Source organism: Syngnathus acus, chromosome 14 (genome assembly GCF_901709675.1).
Source record: "Syngnathus acus chromosome 14, fSynAcu1.2, whole genome shotgun sequence".
NCBI classification, from domain to species: Eukaryota; Metazoa; Chordata; class Actinopteri; order Syngnathiformes; family Syngnathidae; genus Syngnathus; species Syngnathus acus.
The window spans coordinates 5,799,599-5,816,515 of record NC_051099.1 but is presented as its reverse complement, the minus strand read 5'-3'; the positions used below and the strand labels follow the sequence as shown (position 1 = coordinate 5,816,515).

Genomic DNA, 16,917 nt, shown 5'->3' with positions numbered 1-16,917 from the left:
TCTTTTGGGGAAACTGGAGAATTACATTTTTTTTTTAAATTAAAAAAAAAAAAAAGCCAGTCGCTCCCATGCGCAGTCGCACATCACGTCATAGGGTCAATCCACGTTGACGTTTATATTAGGTGAGCATCATTGAGTTTATTTGGAGCATATTCATAATGGTGTATAACCTTTTGATTTTATTTTGTAATCATTTTAATAATTTCGTTTTTGGATTCGGAAGTATTTAGTTTGGGGGGAAATTAGGAACTCTGCTGCCTGTTGGTGGTCAACAAGCATAACTACACCACAAGGACAATCTACTTGTATATTGCCCAATTTTGCTTATATTAAACAAACAAAAATCACCACACAAAATGCATGCATATATAAATAAATCACTCATACTTTGCAATTTTTTTCCCCATTATTTTAATTCATTCATTTTCTTTTATTTCCTTCATTGACATTTCAGAGCTTATGTGAAGCGAAAATGAGCCACTCGGGAGACAAATGACACAAGGCTTGGCCAGAACCAAGACTATGAATACAAACACACAGATGAAGCCTGGCTGCAATGATAATAATATCGTTTTAGAGTTTTTTACGTACATGTTGGACAAAAGTGGAGAAGATTAAAAAAAAAAAAAAAGACCTGAGCAGAAATGAGCATTGCATCTTGGTCCTGTTCAGAGTCACTTAAATGGACCCGATGTACATTTATTTCCAGAAAAAAGTAATGGTTGTGTCTGAAAGGCTTTCAATGGTCTTTTTGTCAGATTTTCTATTTATATGGAGCTACTGAAATAAAGTCACTTTTCCACAATATTGTAATTTATTCAGAGACACCTCTAAGTGTAATGCAGTAAATGTATAGTTGGAAAAAAGAAAGACCTGAAACATAGAACAGTGTCAAAAACCCATCACATATACAAAGATGCATCTATTATTTTAAGAAGGTCAACAAATATTAAATTAACTAAAAAAAAAAAAAGATGGCGAGAAATGCACGCAATTGTGGTCGTATTCAAAGGCACTGTGTCGTTTCCAGTTTGCTCACATCTACGAGTGTGTAATGCATGGCTACGTATGCTAAAAATGCTAACTCTATGAAGGAGGGTGTGTGTGTGTCTGTGTGTGTGTGGGGGAAGCAAAAGCCACAATGGACTTGCACATTCACAGTTGCAGTCTGAGAAGGAGCAACTCTGTACAAAATAACAAATACTCATTTACAAAAACCTAAATGTTTTTACAAGGCCAAACAGGTGGAGCGCGCACAGGAAAAGGCCAGCTAGGCTTGACAGACCATGAAATAGCACGGCTAAGCTAACAGTTTTTGGAGACGCTCAGTTTCCAGCCAATTTCTTTGCGATAACGTGTTTCGTTGCTGTTGACCAAAACCACGCATCTCAAAATCTTTTTTCTTTCTGGTCCAAAACATTTTTTTCTCCCCATTTTGTTTTTGTGCGCTTGTTGAAAATTATGCTAGCTATTGTTAATATTCAATAAATAGTTTTAATTACAAAATGTAATTAGTTAAAGATGACATCAAACACTGTTTGCACGCAAAGAACAAATTTACAAATTTTGTCATGTGATGATTTGCAATCTATTGAAACCCAAGAATTCAACATTTTTCTTGTCCAAAAACAACCAAAAAGTTTTTTTTGGGTGGTTGTTTATATCTTTAAACTGTGCAGATTGATACCAATTTCCCTTTCAGCAACCAAATTTTTGTCTTGTCTGTTTTCTTATGACGTGATGCTATTTGTTTTTAGGTATGCCACCACTTTTTTTCCCATTTTTAACAAACACTGTCTTTGTTTGCTTGCTTGTTTGTTGTTGTTGGAAAACAAAATAAAACACATTAAAAAAACTAAATGGGAAAACAAAATGGACTTTCATTGAACTGTATTTGTTTGCTTTTTAATGTTTTTAATTAAAATGGTACCTATAGATCAAGTTAAAAATTTTGTGATTTCACTGCTCAAGTGTATGACTAAATATAGCTGTTTTTATTTTATTTTTTTTAAATTTGTTTTTGTTTTAACTCTAAATTGATCAAATGTCTCATAACAGATTATTTCGCATGTTTTACACAACAAAAATGTTAGTGGCTTTTAAAAACAATACACTGTATGTGAAGATTTTGTCAACCACCTAATCATAAAATACACGTCACATCACTGCAGGCATGTAGAAAAACAACAAATAACGAAATTAGCAAACGTTAATAGCGTGCATCAGAGGAGATAACCCAAGCAAATTTAAGTTTGGAACCAGAAGACGAATTGGCGGTCGAGGCTCATGCGATAAAAATGACAAAAATGGAAAAAAATGATTGTATAATTCCAACGTTGGAAAGGTTTTGCGTAATGTCATTTTAGACTGGAGTCATACTTTGATGGAATCCTCGAGAAAAAAAAATCATATAATAACATTATCACAATAAGAACCCAATGACAGCAACATGTACAGAAATACAGTAACTTTGCAAAAAAACGCAACCCAAAAATTGGCATGCTAACAGAATGGCTAAATCCGACAAACACTTGACAAAAAAAAAAAGCTAAATAGGCAATAATGTCCCGCATATTAATTCATGAACACAACAACAAAAGGGCCAAGTCACACAAACGGTGCCAATGCAACAAAAGTGTTTTTTTGTTTTTTTCACTTGAAGGCAGTTATTTGTGAAATAAAGCTACAGTCCAACAGAGTCAAATCCCGTCCGTATTTGAGATGGTACGAAGGAGCATTAGAGAGCCACACAGAAGAGAAAAATTGAATCGTAAATTATCGTGAAAACGCCAGAGAAAGTTGCAATGTTACGAAATTTAGGTCACAATAATCAGAGAAAAATTGAACGGAATGTTTTTTTTTTTTCAATGCTGAAAATTCTTAATGTTGCAAGATTTTTTTTGGTGTGAAAATGAACACTACTTTCCATAAGATATTTTTCTTTCCTGTAAACTACAATGCCATATATTTTTTTTAGATTCCGACTTACTTTTGTAAAATTGATCTCATTCCTGTAAATGTTTTACTTTCTCTCTAAGGCCCCATTTCAGCGTGGCGCCCACACATGGAGTGTGTGTTGCCACAGGACAGTAGACTAAAAATGTTTCTTTTAAATGCATGTGCATCAAAGTCTTTACATTTTGTTGGCCCAAAGACACTAAAAGACAAGACGCCCCGCCCCGTTTTGTGACTGCTTTACCGTTTTCCTATACCGTTGGGACGGCGGGGCTCGCCGTGTGAAAATTTAGTCAAGGTTTCAGTGACTGTGACCCTTAACCCACCCCCCACACCCCCCTCCCACCTGCTCAGACCCTCAAAAGCCAAGCCCAGACCCCTCCCGGTCTACCCGATTACGCTTTGCTCTCGTTGCCGTTGGTCTGGGGCGCCTCGTTGGGGACCGTCTTCACCTCGGCCGCGGTGTTGTTGGCCTCCGTCTTGACGTCGTCCTTGGTTTTGCCACTGCAAAGACACAACACAAGGGAGGCTTCTGTTAGCTTTTGTCAAAGCCTTTTGAGGTAAATTGGGTTTCTCTCGCCCTCCTTTCGGAAGCGAGTTTCACACATAATGGGATCAGGCCGCCGATCCCGGGCGGGGCCATGCATCGGAATGACAGCGGTGGCCATGACGGCTGCCGTGCAAATGAAGACACGGGAGACACAATGAAAGGCAAAAAGAGCTGACCTACAACGCAAACTACACAAACTAACAAGAGGATTAGCGGGCCGTCTGGACCGACACGCCGTTAGAATGCCCTTGTTGTTGGCGTACGCTTGGAGAAAAGCTGAAAATAACAGCTGACGCGGAACTCTGTCGGATTAAGAGGAGAGGAAAAAAAAAGAAAAATGAGGTCAGCATTCTGTTGGGAATAACGTGCCTCGAAAATAGCTTGAAAGGGTTCTAAAAATATAGCCATTTAAAATTAATTACAGGCTTTCATTCAATATATCTTACTTGTTTGCAGGAATGAAGAGAGATAGAAAGGCCATATCTGGCAGATGAATACTGATCGAAATCAAGGTTTACTTTCAATTTGAACAATAGGGGGCAGCCCATCATTGCACTCAGAACCAGCTTAGTTTGGTGTCCCCTCCAAAAATATTGGAAAAGCAAGATCTTTATTTTTCAATGGATTGTTTTATATGTAATGCCTGAAAGTGATTTTCAAACAAACACTTTACTGTAATTGGCATAGCGTAATTAGCATAGTGCAATTCATTTAGCGCCGGTTAGCATTATGACATAAATTCAACTAATGAAACAAAATTTCAGAATGTTAGTTTGGGTCATAGAAAGCTGAGAAAAAATAAAAATAATAATACATGCATTTGATATATATACACACACACACACACACACACACGCACACACACACACACACACACACACGCACGCACGCACACACACACACACACACACACACACACGCACGCACACACACACACACACACACACACACACACACACACACACACACACACACACACACACACACACACACACACACACACACACACACACACACACACACACACACATACGTACATACATACATATCTATATTAAATATACATCAGACATTCATACTCATTTTGGGGGCGTGTGGTGGCATCTCTGCTGGGGGAGTGAGGTGCGTCCTTAGTCGAGCCATCGATTTGAGTCGGGGGTCTGTTGGGGGCCTCGCACTGCTTCTGCGGCCCCTCGCCGTTGGCCCTGACCGGCTCCGAGACGGGGACAGCTTTAGGTGTGTCGCTCAGGTCTACCAGTGGGGTCTGGCTTTCGACCGTGCCTGACTGTGCGGACGGGCTGCTTTTCGGGGGGTTGTCTTTGGGCGGACTAAAGCTCTCGGCGAGCGAATTAGTAGCATTGGAAAGGAGCGGTGCTGCTGGGGAGGCGGCATCGGCGGCAGCGGGCCTGTTTCGGGGGGGGTTAAAGGTGAGGGATGGTAGCACCGGCAGAAAGGTGAGAAAATAAAGAAGGGGGAAGAGGAGGGAGAGTTTGGGGTGAGTGAGCCATACTGTGCTGCAGTCAAACACAAAGATCGACACAATCCAAATGTGAGGAGGATAAAAACAAGCCAGAAACCACTTGTAGGGCGAAACAAAATGAAGCAAATGTCAGGGGTGACGATGATAAAGCTAATTTCATTTTGTGCAAAATATTCCTGAATTGTTTGAAAATTATTTTGATGAAGGCGGAAGTACAAGCCGAAACATGTCAGGTAATGCACCTAAAATAATTTGTTTGAGATAAAAGAACCAGTGAAGTGATTCCTTTATTTTTATTTTTTTAACTGTGTATTAACTTTTGTCAAACATGAAAATTTTTTGTTAGAACTGGTGCCATAAAATGTAGCCTTAATTTTGAAGTACGTTCAAATCTTGGAACATTCATGATTTTTTTTTTTATACACAATGCTATTGGAACAACAAAATGCTACTTTGGATACTGAGAATTTTGACATTATTTTCACAAAACAGTTTTCTTTTTTTTCTTTACCAAGATGGCGGTCGCCAAGTCAACGTTTATACTCACTCAGGTTCTGTCAGAGGCGTGGTCTCATTTGGCTCGGTGGGTCCGACTCCCTCTTGGTTCTGTGTTGGCTCTTCCTCCGTTCTCACCTCCACAATGGGCTCCTTGGACTCATCCTTCCTGTTGGTACAAGAAACAAGAACTGGTCAGCCTTCTTCCTCGATAGAACCTCTAGCTTAATTGTTTTTTTTTTCAGGACTCACGTGAAGGCAGCCTTGCCCTCCTCCATGTCCTTGCTCTTGGCTCCGGGGCCAGCCTTCCCGCAGAAGTTGATGGCGATGCACATGAGGACGCCGCACTTGTTGAGGAAGTAGCAAGTGACGTCCACGGCCACCAGCAGCACGAAGAAGACCACGATGAGGATGCCCACGATGGCGCCCGTGCTCAGGCCGGAGCCCGAGGCGCCTGGAAAGGTGAGGAGGGAAGGACCGATGAGAAATTCTGTCAATCATTCACACATCTTTTTTGATTGACCAATACCGGGGCTTCATTCTATTTGCAGAATGCCTTTAAGGAAGGTCACCGGCATGGCGGTGGCTAACGATTTACATGGCCTGCGCTCCTGTCACCATGAATGATAACACCTCTTTTCCACTTTTCCTCCAAATACATTTTCCGGCAACACATGCTCAATTGATTTCTAATTGGACACCGAGGCCTCGCTTTGCACTGCCTGGTAAACACAACAATGCTCCCCCCCCCCCCCAACCCGCCAAGGCGTTTCATTTACATTTTAACAGGCGCAATAAATCATGCGGCGTACGTTCAGAAATAGATGTGGCGGCGGTGGATGTCGGGGGAGCATAAATCAGGAAGTGTCACGATGGACAACGCAGACATTTCTCTTCCCGGTGCTTGTCAGCTCGTGGCGTGCGATAAGCCTCAGCTGCGCTAAAAACCTTTTGCCAAAAAAGCAATCGATACAGCACTAAGATGACGCTTTACATGACTGGACGACGCCTTGGAGTGACAGCTAATGATTTTCCTTTCACTACTTCTATCCAGGTAGTCCAGCGGGCTGCTTTGACATCACTTTGAATGTTAATGAACCCCCAGCAGATTTGGAAAGTAGAAGTTGAGTGTATGGAAAGACAGGATGGCCCAACGATAAAATGAGTGACAGCGGATAGAGGAGACGGCTGGGAGGACGTCAGGCGACTTTCCAGGTGGACCTGAGCCACGCGACGTCCTCTCACCGAGGAAGGAGACCTGGAGAGAGGACAGACAGAGTGTGGAAACCAAGAAGGAAAACGACTCGCATGCAGAAAGACGCAAGGACAGCAGACAAAAGACCCAAATGCTATTGCGACTTTAATTTTGCCGTTTGCATGGAAAAATGCGCATGAACAAATTCCAAGAGAAAAAATAAGCAAAGATTTTCCAGGCAAGCTGTCGTAGTCACCTTGACCACAAGGGATGATAACCGCCGACGTGGTTTTTACCGCATCAAACCGTTGTCGGTTTTGGGCGAAGGCGGTTGTCTGAAAACCGGCGCTAAATGATTGATGAGCATCCGGAGGGAAGCAGATACCCGAGCCCCCCGTCCTCTTTTCATTAGCGGGTGCCATGTTTTAATTAGCGAGGCTGAGGAAACAATCACCGGGCGCATCTGTTTGATTAAAGGAAAAATGTACACGGGTTTCCCTAGCGCTCAGTTGTCACATGCATTTTTGTATCGTGTGCCCTCGCGCAGCTAATTGCTTGTCAGCGTAACCCAGGGGGAACAATAACATAAATACATAAAATAATGCTGCCCGCCACAAAAACCCTTTGTGGTTTCAACTTTGACCGACGCATTCTACACTCCAGCTGACAAAAATCAAATTTCTTTGGTGAAAGAAAAACAGACACACTTTATTTCCACCACCCCAACAACGCTTACATTGAAACACACACAGATATGTACTTACAAAAATGTCTTCAAACCAAAAAACATTTCACATAATCCAAAACGATGCTCCTTTTCGTCTTTTTCATAACGATGCACGGATTTTCGACCCCCGAGACATTTCTTGTATAAAGACAAAACGAGTGAAAATAACAGCTGATTTCTGGGATTTCATTCTGAAAAGATTATGTACACACAAATTCCATTCATTTTCCTTTCAAGGCGTTTTTGTCAAAATGTGGGGAGAACAAATAAGTGCAGCAGAATTGATTTAATGTTCTAATTTGGAGTGTATTCCTCCTGCTTTAAACACATTCATAATGCTTGACCGGGGGGTGGGTGCTATGCGTCATGCTCTCTTCATGCTCTCCGGCCAAGAGAAGAAGAAGAAGAAATAAAAGCCTCTCGGCGTCAGTCCAACTACTGCACAATCACACAATCATGTGACTCTCAAGTTCACTTTAAGGCATTATGAATGTGTTACGTATTCCTAACTCAACGCCACCCGTTATCCGACTTGCAAAATAAAAGCAACTAGGGATGGGCATTCCAGAAGAGGGGAAATGCTTTAAAAACTTTTTTTTTTTCATTCCTGTTTTGATGTGAGCTGCCATTTTGTGGCTGCAGATCAGCTTCCCAACTTAAGACTGCAAAATGTTCAAGCCACAATCAATAGCGACGGGATTGCTAATGGTCAATAAATCCATTCTTATGCCCATCCCCAACTTTGGACCAGGGGTGTCCAAAACGTTTAGTAAACATGCGGGAGCAATTGAATTTATTACACAATTGTGTGATTGATCGAGAAAAAAAAAAAAGGTTTTCAGCTTTTCATTCTAGATGCAACAAAGCAAAACTGATTTTGCAATGATGGGCTAATTAAAAATATAAGCAAAGGGGCCAAAATTGGAAGCACTTTGGACACCCCTGATATAGAAAGTCCTTCCATATATTCATATACAATACAATAAGAAAACGGAACAGAAAAAAAAAGAATCAGCCCACTCATAATCCCGCCAAAGAAAATTGATGCACGTACAGAGCAGCACCCTGTCAAAATAATAATAATCATCGGAAAAGCAACATTGGACTCGTCATCTTGTTTCAATCTTGTTTGTGGCTGCGCAAGGCTCAAAAAGGCATAAAAGCGTAAAAGGGGGGAGGTGGGGGGTCTTTGTCAAAGCCAACAAACGGGTTTTCCTTTCCTCCCTTCTCCTCGGATGAAATCAGTTTTACCAGAGCCAGAGCGCAGCCAGCGAAGTGGAGAGCAGAAGAGCTGCCAAACTGTACGTTGCGCAATGGCAACCCAGCGTCGCTGCGGAGATTTCCAAAAGGCCGCAATTCAAGTGCCACAAAAGTACAAGAAACGCCAGTGATGGGTGCGGATGACAAATGTCCACAGGTGACCCGACCCCCCCCCACCATTGCCCCCGGCCGGACAGGACAAGACAAAGACAAGACAAGAGACACAACGAGAAGAGGGTGGAAACAACAAGGGGGGGAGAGGAGTGAAGAGAAAGGGGGGAGGGGGGGAGAAATAGGAAAAAAAACAAAGTCAGAAATACAGAAATACAAACCCTGAAAGGTTAGAAGAGATTTAAGGAGTAAAAAAAAGAAAAGAAGCCATAGCATGTTAGTTAGCAAGGCAGATGGTTTATGGCAAGCATGAGTGGAAATAGTGGGGCCCTGGTGAAAAGACTGTAAAATCTAATTCAATATAGTAATTGAGATTCAATATGCCATTATTATTATTTTTTTATCATGGTCCTTGGTATCAAACGCAAGCATCATTAGTTTAAAATTCATTTTCAATAAAACACTCAACATGATCACTTCACATCAGCCAAGTGCATATTTGCTTTTTGATGAGACCAAAAAAGCCGGATTGTTTTGAAATGAGGCCATGACATGAAAAGCTCTTCCCATAGAAATGAAGAAAAATAAGACTTTGGGGCGAGGATGGGCGAAATTTATTTTTTGTTTTTCTCAAGACTTTTCCAAGTCTGTGGTGCATTGTGGCGGGGAAGTGGACCAACGGTAACATTATTGCGCAACAGCAACACCGTGACTGCTGGAGTAGAGCCTTTAATGGAGATAAAAAAAAATGTTCTCGCTATATCGCTGGCTGAGCCTGCCTGGACGATTTGACCGTAGATTAGCGTGATGCCGAGCGCTGCAGTTGCGAAAACCTTCTTGCGCTATTTACTCAATGGTTATCTTGCTTAGCCTGGCCACCGTGAGGTGCCTTCTGAAATGCAAATCCACTTCTCTTTGGTGAAGGTATCGCTGAAGAATCTACATTCTAAATACCAACCCAAACACTATGCTCTCCATATAACCTCCACAGACAATATATTAGATACCCCTGCATGATGTCATCATCGTATTTTCAATTCAGTAGCGGTGCTGCTCAAATATTAATTGTGAAAGCATGTTCTTTCATATTGATCGGCAAATAAAATTTGACATTTAAGAGACATTTGGAGGAAATATAGCATGATATTATAAATGCACTTATGCAAATAAAACAAATACCGAGCAATCAAATAAGAACAGCCAAACCATTGAAAAAATGGAAATAATAATAATAATAATAAAGGCCTGATTCGTTCGATGTTTAAAAAAAAAGGTAATGGCGTTGGCCATGGTTTTAAAAAAATAAATAATAATAAATAAATGTAAATAATAAAAGCCCTACCCCGAATTAATGCCTGCTGTTTGTGTGTGTGAGTGTGTGAATGTGTGTCTCGAGCGAGGGATAAAGACTAGCGTACCTGGCATGGTGGTGGGTTCTGTGGCCGTTCTAAAGGACAGGATGCCGGGCTCGGATTTGCCCTTCTGGTTGACCGCCACAATCCGGATCTCGTACTCGGTATTCCAGTCCAGCCCGCTCAACACCACGTACTCGCTGCTGCGCGGCATGCGGATCTCGGGTTTCCAGTCCGACACGTGCTTCTGAGGAAGGAAGCGGCAACATTTTCTAGTGGTTAGCTCGCTCGAAAAAAGAAAACGTGATGGATTTTGGATGAATGCTGCAAAATAGTGCAAACGAGGCAACTGGAAAAGACTTACGGCCTTGTATCGGACCAGGTAATGATTAATGGGGGAGCCGCCATCGTCCTGCATGATCCAGTTGACCTTAAGAGCGTTGCCCTGATTTTGAACCATGGCCTCCAATTTCGGGGTGCTGGGTTCCCCTACGAAGAGTAAATGAGAGTAAACAGACGCTCATTAAGCCTGAATAAATGTCACGCTTAATATAAAAGTCTCAATCTCACTTGAAATGTCCTATATTGCAAGCCTCCACCTCTCACATCTGATCAATATTGGAATGTTTGCCTATGGCGGTTAATAAACAGCCGCTCGAAAATGGTTAGGAAATGCAATATCGGTGTTAGTGACATTTTAAATTCCAGGGTGCGCATTCCGGTTAGCGTGACGGGAATGTTAGCGAAGCGGCTCAAAAGGGTGACGGGCAGGCCAGGCACACAGTATTGTTGTACAGAAGTCATGTTGCTTCTTTTGTTGGTGTTGTTTTCAGATGCTCAAAGTGACAAAGAGAATTGTAAGGGGAAATAGAAGGCGAAGAAGAAAAAAAGGTTCATGGTACTCGGGGCACCGTGTAAATGATACCATAGGCACTCATTCTGAAACATATTTTTGTGATTTATGGGGATGGATAAGACATGGCAGTGATGACACACAAACAGGGTTTTCCGTGAGAATCAAAATAGAAGAGAAGAGGAAGCGGGAGAAGAGGAACAAGGCATCGACTTGCATGCAGCACTGGCGTCATTGGTTGGCCAATCAAATACGATTCGCAAGGAATAGGAAATTTAAAAAAATGTAAACAATTAAGGGTTATCGGGCGGGGGGAGCACAATGGGGTAATTGTGTTCCAACAAAATTCATAAAATATTTTGCAACATAAATCAATTGAGCAACAAAACAAGCAAAAATCAAACATTTTTTAAGCAAATTTTAGAATCATTTTTTTAACGATGGGATGATTATATAGTATATCGTGCGACATTACCGGCAATTTCAAATGAGTCATTAATAAAACAGCAATGAATAAATAAATAAATAACATGTCTGCTTTCAAAGAACTAACTCAACCTGAAAAAAAATGCACTTTTATCAAGGTCACACTCTAAAATCGTGACAAAAAAAGTCGATGCGGTGACGATCTATCAAGTAATCAAACCTTAGACGCGAATGAGCGATTACAAATGACGCTGAAATGGCCTCGTCGACTAAAATGTGCTCCTTAACGGTCTGCAAATAATGAACAAAAGTTACCTTCTGTTGGACGGTGATGGAGACATCATCAGCACCATGCAAGAGCCACATGTCAAAGTCACATGTCACATGATTGGTCGACGTGGTCAATATGGGGGCGGGGCATGGGAGGGAAGGGGGGGGGGGGGGTACAAAAAGGAAAACATTTATGGAAATGATGAAAATGTTAACGTAAAAAACAGAAACAATGTTGCACACATAATGAACACACACACACACACACACAAAATATTTTTTTTCAACACAAATGAAGCTTAAATAAAAGCTTAAATTAAATTAAGAAGAACTGTTCTGGTGACTTGCGCTAATGCTTTAAATTCGACGACCACTGTTTGAGGAAATATGCTCAGTTTGATTGGAATAATAATGCATAAATTCCATGCCACACGTTTCTAATATGCAGTTAGTAAATCCACCACTATACCGGCCCATTTGATACTAAGACAACTCTCCAAACCAACGCGAAGCTAGTTAGCAAGCAAACAGTAACGAGCACGGTGGCATACTCACTAAGCGCCGTAACGGTGGTAACGATAAGGGGCGGAGCCTCTGATGATGCTGAAAAATGGTGGAACACATTGTCCATTTGCTACACTGCGATAGAGAATCTTGTACTTTTAGCATGTTGTGGCTCATTTGAAATAGCAACAAAACAAAAAAATAGCTAAATCCACAAATTAATAAATGACAAATAACGTTTAACATTTTCGGTAGCCACATTTGCAACAAAAAGCGGGAATTGATAAAGGCAAGGCCACTTTTTGTACTATGCATATTTGAGCCAAGGACTTTGATCCAACCAAATGTGCATCTCATCGGAGTAAACATAACATTAAGAGGACTAAAAATAAAAGTGCACTCCTACCAGTGCTAACAAGCGCAAGAAAGATTTGTGAGACTTGGAGCTCTTTAAAGCGTAATCCTTGCGGGGGAGATTTAAATGCAAAGATGTCCGGCCTTTAACATTACGACCAGTAAGTACCTCATTGATTTCCTTATGATAATACACCTCGGTTCCCAGTAGCGTGTACCTCATTTAACGACCTTGCTCAAGCCCAATTTGCAATTTACTGAACGACAGGAAGAGATGTTAAAAGGGAGAAATACAAGCTAAGCTACAGATTCAATCTAGCGCACGGCCTTTAGAGAAAAGGAACGGAATGTCATTTAAAGAAAAAAAAGACTTCGTTCAAAAGCGGGGAAAAGAAAGCGGACGGACAGACAGACAGGGGAAACTTACGTGTGAATAAAAGGCCTGAGAGCTCCGATGGAAAACATAAGAGACGGAAACAACCGGAAAAGAGACGGACACAAACAAACAAAAAGAAAGAAGAAACAGAAACAATGAAAATGAGAAAACTCCCAAAAGAGGCTTTTAGGAGGATGACTCGGAGCGGGATGCTTTTTACTCGGCATTACCGCAAAGTGGTGGGAAAATCTCGTAAAGTAAGGTGTCGAGGAGACGAACGGACGGACGGATGGAGGGAGGGCTGGTATGGATTTAAAACAAAGAGTCCGACATTTATTTATGAGCCCTGAAGGGGGCCTGGGAAAACTCACTCGTGGATCAATATGTTAAGATCCGTGTGGGTGGCTGTATGTGTGCGCTTTAGATACGTGTTAGCGCCCATAGATACAAAGACAAATATATGATGGTAGTTTTCGCATTATAAATGCAAATGACTGTAGATTAAGCCAAACAAACCAGGAGCGACTTGTCAATTCTGTCTGTTTTTGCGGTCGTGGTGATTTTTTTTTTATTTTTATTTTTTGAAGTAAGCAAATAAGCCCTACTGTTAGCAAAAATATGCAAAGCCATTGTAATTAAACGGACAACTTGCTAGCGACAACGCAAACACGACCAGTAAAGTGGGCGTATTTCATTTGGTTTCATTTAGCTCGTAAGACAAAACAATTACAGCATTCTCGCGATAAAGAGATTCATGGACAGGCGCACAACCTTATCAAATAATTGATCGGAAAGGTCATCAAAGGCTCATCTCGTCACCGCGAACGAAATGACTAAACTTCGTGTCGTACGTGACTTTGTGAAGAATAACATTCCCTTTGAATACTTTTAGATTCAATGTGCGGTGAAAGCTTCGGTCCATTTTCAAAAGGTTTCATGATTTTGGAGGTACGTACGGATGGGTCCGGTCTTGAATTTGACGACGGCGCTGTTCTCGCCTTCGCCTTTGCCGTTGATGGCGGACATCTTGACCTCGTAGTTGGTGTCAGGCGTCAGGCCTCCGATGGTGAACTCGGTCAAGTCTGTCGGAGGGAAAATTGCCATTTACATGAAACAAACTTCCAACAGCAACCATTATGAAATGTTTTCGATGAAGTTTATTTGCCCGTGGGAACATGCTCCGACGACAAAATAACGAGACGCACATTATTGACACGGGAGGGATTAGCATCAGTTGTTATTGTTGTTAACAGTCAAGCCAGTGTTTATTTATACACTGTGCAATTCATTCAGCCAAGAGGCAAAGATGATTTTGAATTTCAAATTTTGAAATCACTCTTTCATGAGGTTTGACTGAGACACCCAAAGCGTTATTATTTAAGGATGGCTCTTGTGTGGGATTTGGCCTCCATCTCAACATGTGGCAGTACTTTTTTTAAACATGTGATGGCAGTCCTGCTTTTTATCAGCAAGAGCATGCCAGCACCAACGATACACTTTGGCTCATCTCACAAAAGTGAAGACTTTTTTTTTCCCAGTAGGTGCTGCTGTTTTGGGTCAAAAATGGAATCAGAGGTAACTTAAATCAGTGTGGGCCAACAATTGCTGATCTGTAGTGAATTTATTTCTTCATTGGAAGTGTCTGTTCTGGTAAAAGTTTTTATTACAAGTACAATTTTTAGGGACGTGACAAGAGCTGACGCAAATGCAGCTCTCGGGTTTTATGTCTGTTTTGGTCAGCCTTTTCTTCACCCAAAGTGGGTTTTATGACTTCTAAGCGCCAACCAGGCGGGGCTTTATTGATTTAATTAAAGGGCTGGATGTTTTTTTGCCGTTTTGTCTTATTCCTGAATTTACCGATGAATGTTGAGCACATGCGACAGGGAAATGCAAAGTGCATCCCTTCGCGCATCAGTTTACATGACAGGCGGCTCTCGGACCGTGAGATGACAGCAACCGGCAAGCAAATCCGCTGACAGATACGCCCCATGCGGCAAAACGGGACAGAAAGCATTCAGATATGTCAGCGCTGCAGCATCTCGACGGGACGGGGCTATTATCTGGGGCCCGAAGCCGACTGTCATTTCAGGCTCGCTCTCGGTCAGACGTCGGGCCGCGTGCAGCTCTGTCATGTTTGGATTAGCTCCTGGTGATAGCTCGAGCGGTATCTGCCCCTCCTTCTGTCACGTCAAAGAATCTGACTTTTTGTTTGTCCGCAAAAAAGCTGATGGAAGGGAAGCATTGACCGTGTGCTTCGCATCAAGTTCGGGCTGACCGTAGTTGAGAGCGGATGCGTGGACAGAAACGTGAGCGAGCGTCGATCGGTGTTGCCTAGCAACCACGCTTGCGCATTGTCAATTAATCGATCAAAATGATTTGTTTCACCTTCTGTGGCATCGTAGTCCCTTCCGGTCCAATCCTGGCCGTCCGAGCGCCATTGTAATCGATATTTTATGATGGGCACACCTCCGAATGAGACAGGCTCGTCGAACTCCACCGCAGCCGAGCTGGAGAAAGGCTCAAGCCGTTGGATCTCTGGTGGCGATGGCACTTCTGCAATGGAAAATTTCGGGATCAACACTGGGTCGACTTTGTACCTCCACTCCGGGTCGGTTTTGAATGTACAGAACATTAACATGGAAAAGACGGGGTCGAGTATTAAAACTTGACACCCGAGTCCTGACTATTATTACACACAGAGTGTCTGGCTTCCATTGTAGCTCTGATAAGAGCTCCTAAGGTGGCAACATCTCAGCGTCAACCACATTCCGTATCTGTGTCATGTCAAGGAAACAGATAGTTGGACTCGAAGGCAAAAGGGTCAAAAAGGTTAACATTCAGGTACATTTTTGGGTTACATGAGTAAACCTCAGGAGCTGGATGAAAGCAAGAAGAGCACCCAGCAAGCCGGAACTTCTCTAAACCAGATCCTCTCGTTTGTCAAGTGATAAAAACCCAAACCTGCTTGGATGAGGATGAACTCCTTGGACTCTGTCCCCATCGCATTGGTTGCCGTGCAGTTGTAGCTTCCAAAGTCACTCTGAGATTCAGGGGACACCTGAACGGACCATTCCAAAACAAATCAAACATTTGACAACTGAATTGTATCCTAAGACAGAGAGATGTTGTCCAAAGTGTTACCTCCAGGTAGCTGCTACTCTGCGTGCTGTAGATCTTCACGTTGCTGGTGTTGACAGAGGGCACCTGGAGGCCATCTCGGAACCAGGTGACAGACGCCCCGGGGTGGGCTTCCACCCCGCAGCTGATGTTGGCCGGGTTCCCCTCCCACGTGTACACCGCCACCACCCCCAGAATCTTTGGTGCGTCTGCAATTTCACACCACAGTTAGCGCCGGCTAACCCGGAACCTATTCGGTTCTACGACTCGAAGGAAAATACTAAGTGCTTCAATAAAGAAACTATAGCACTCCAATCATTGTTTGCGTGAACAATCCACAGGGTGAGCGGAGTTCACTGAGCCAAATGTGACCATGCTGAGTCTTTTATTGCGCATTTTTCATTTCCCTCAGGACACCCAGCAGCGTTTGTTGTGGTTACCAGACTGAAAACCATCCAAGAAATTGTCCCCAAATGAATGGTCATTTATGTTGTTAAAGCAAAGCTATTGTTATCCAGCCGAGGGGAAATAGACCAGTCCCGTCTGTCGAAGATCAGCGTCTATTCACCTGCGTGGCAAAAGGTTTGACATGCAAGTCACGTGGGGAGCTCAAGTTTAAATAAAGGCCAACAGCTTTGAGCTTTCTCCTGATGGCAAAAAAGAAACGCTCGGCTGATTTCAGTGAGCTGTTGCGAGTCTTATTGATTTGTCTGCCAACCGCTGCAAACAACAATGGAGGAGGCGGGAGGGGGAGACCCCGAAAAGTTGCCTGGATGCTGTCAAACTCCATTTCGCCGTAGCTCATCGTGGAAGATTCCCAATTGATGAGGTATCACGGGTAAAGAATGTCAGCGCCTGAACTCAGTCCGCCATGATATTTGAGGTATTCCAC

General features: G+C 42.5%; 1 protein-coding gene across 17 annotated transcripts in view; it reads right to left on the bottom strand.

The window, feature by feature from the left end:
- Nucleotides 1-404: 404 nt before the first annotated feature.
- ncam1a (neural cell adhesion molecule 1a) overlaps nt 405-16,917 on the bottom strand; it is a 90,239-nt gene continuing 73,726 nt past the window's right edge. For 2 of the 17 annotated variants that reach the window (XM_037270762.1, XM_037270766.1), the window contains 13 exons: nt 16,050-16,234; nt 15,870-15,966; nt 15,294-15,461; nt 13,865-13,990; nt 12,960-12,974; nt 12,230-12,277; nt 11,720-11,722; nt 10,490-10,614; nt 10,192-10,372; nt 5,733-5,934; nt 5,533-5,649; nt 4,585-4,911; nt 405-3,459 (listed from right to left, as the gene is read on the bottom strand). In XM_037270762.1, coding sequence (XP_037126657.1) covers nt 3,351-3,459; nt 4,585-4,911; nt 5,533-5,649; nt 5,733-5,934; nt 10,192-10,372; nt 10,490-10,614; nt 11,720-11,722; nt 12,230-12,277; nt 12,960-12,974; nt 13,865-13,990; nt 15,294-15,461; nt 15,870-15,966; nt 16,050-16,234 — 1,703 coding nt within the window. In that variant the 3' untranslated portion in view covers nt 405-3,350. Of the gene's footprint in view, nt 3,460-4,584; nt 4,912-5,528; nt 5,650-5,732; nt 5,935-7,362; nt 8,733-10,191; nt 10,373-10,489; nt 10,615-11,719; nt 11,723-12,229; nt 12,278-12,959; nt 12,975-13,864; nt 13,991-15,293; nt 15,462-15,869; nt 15,967-16,049; nt 16,235-16,917 lie in introns of those variants that run through there. The other 15 variants (XM_037270767.1, XM_037270770.1, XM_037270768.1 and 12 more) reach the window with 12 other exon arrangements.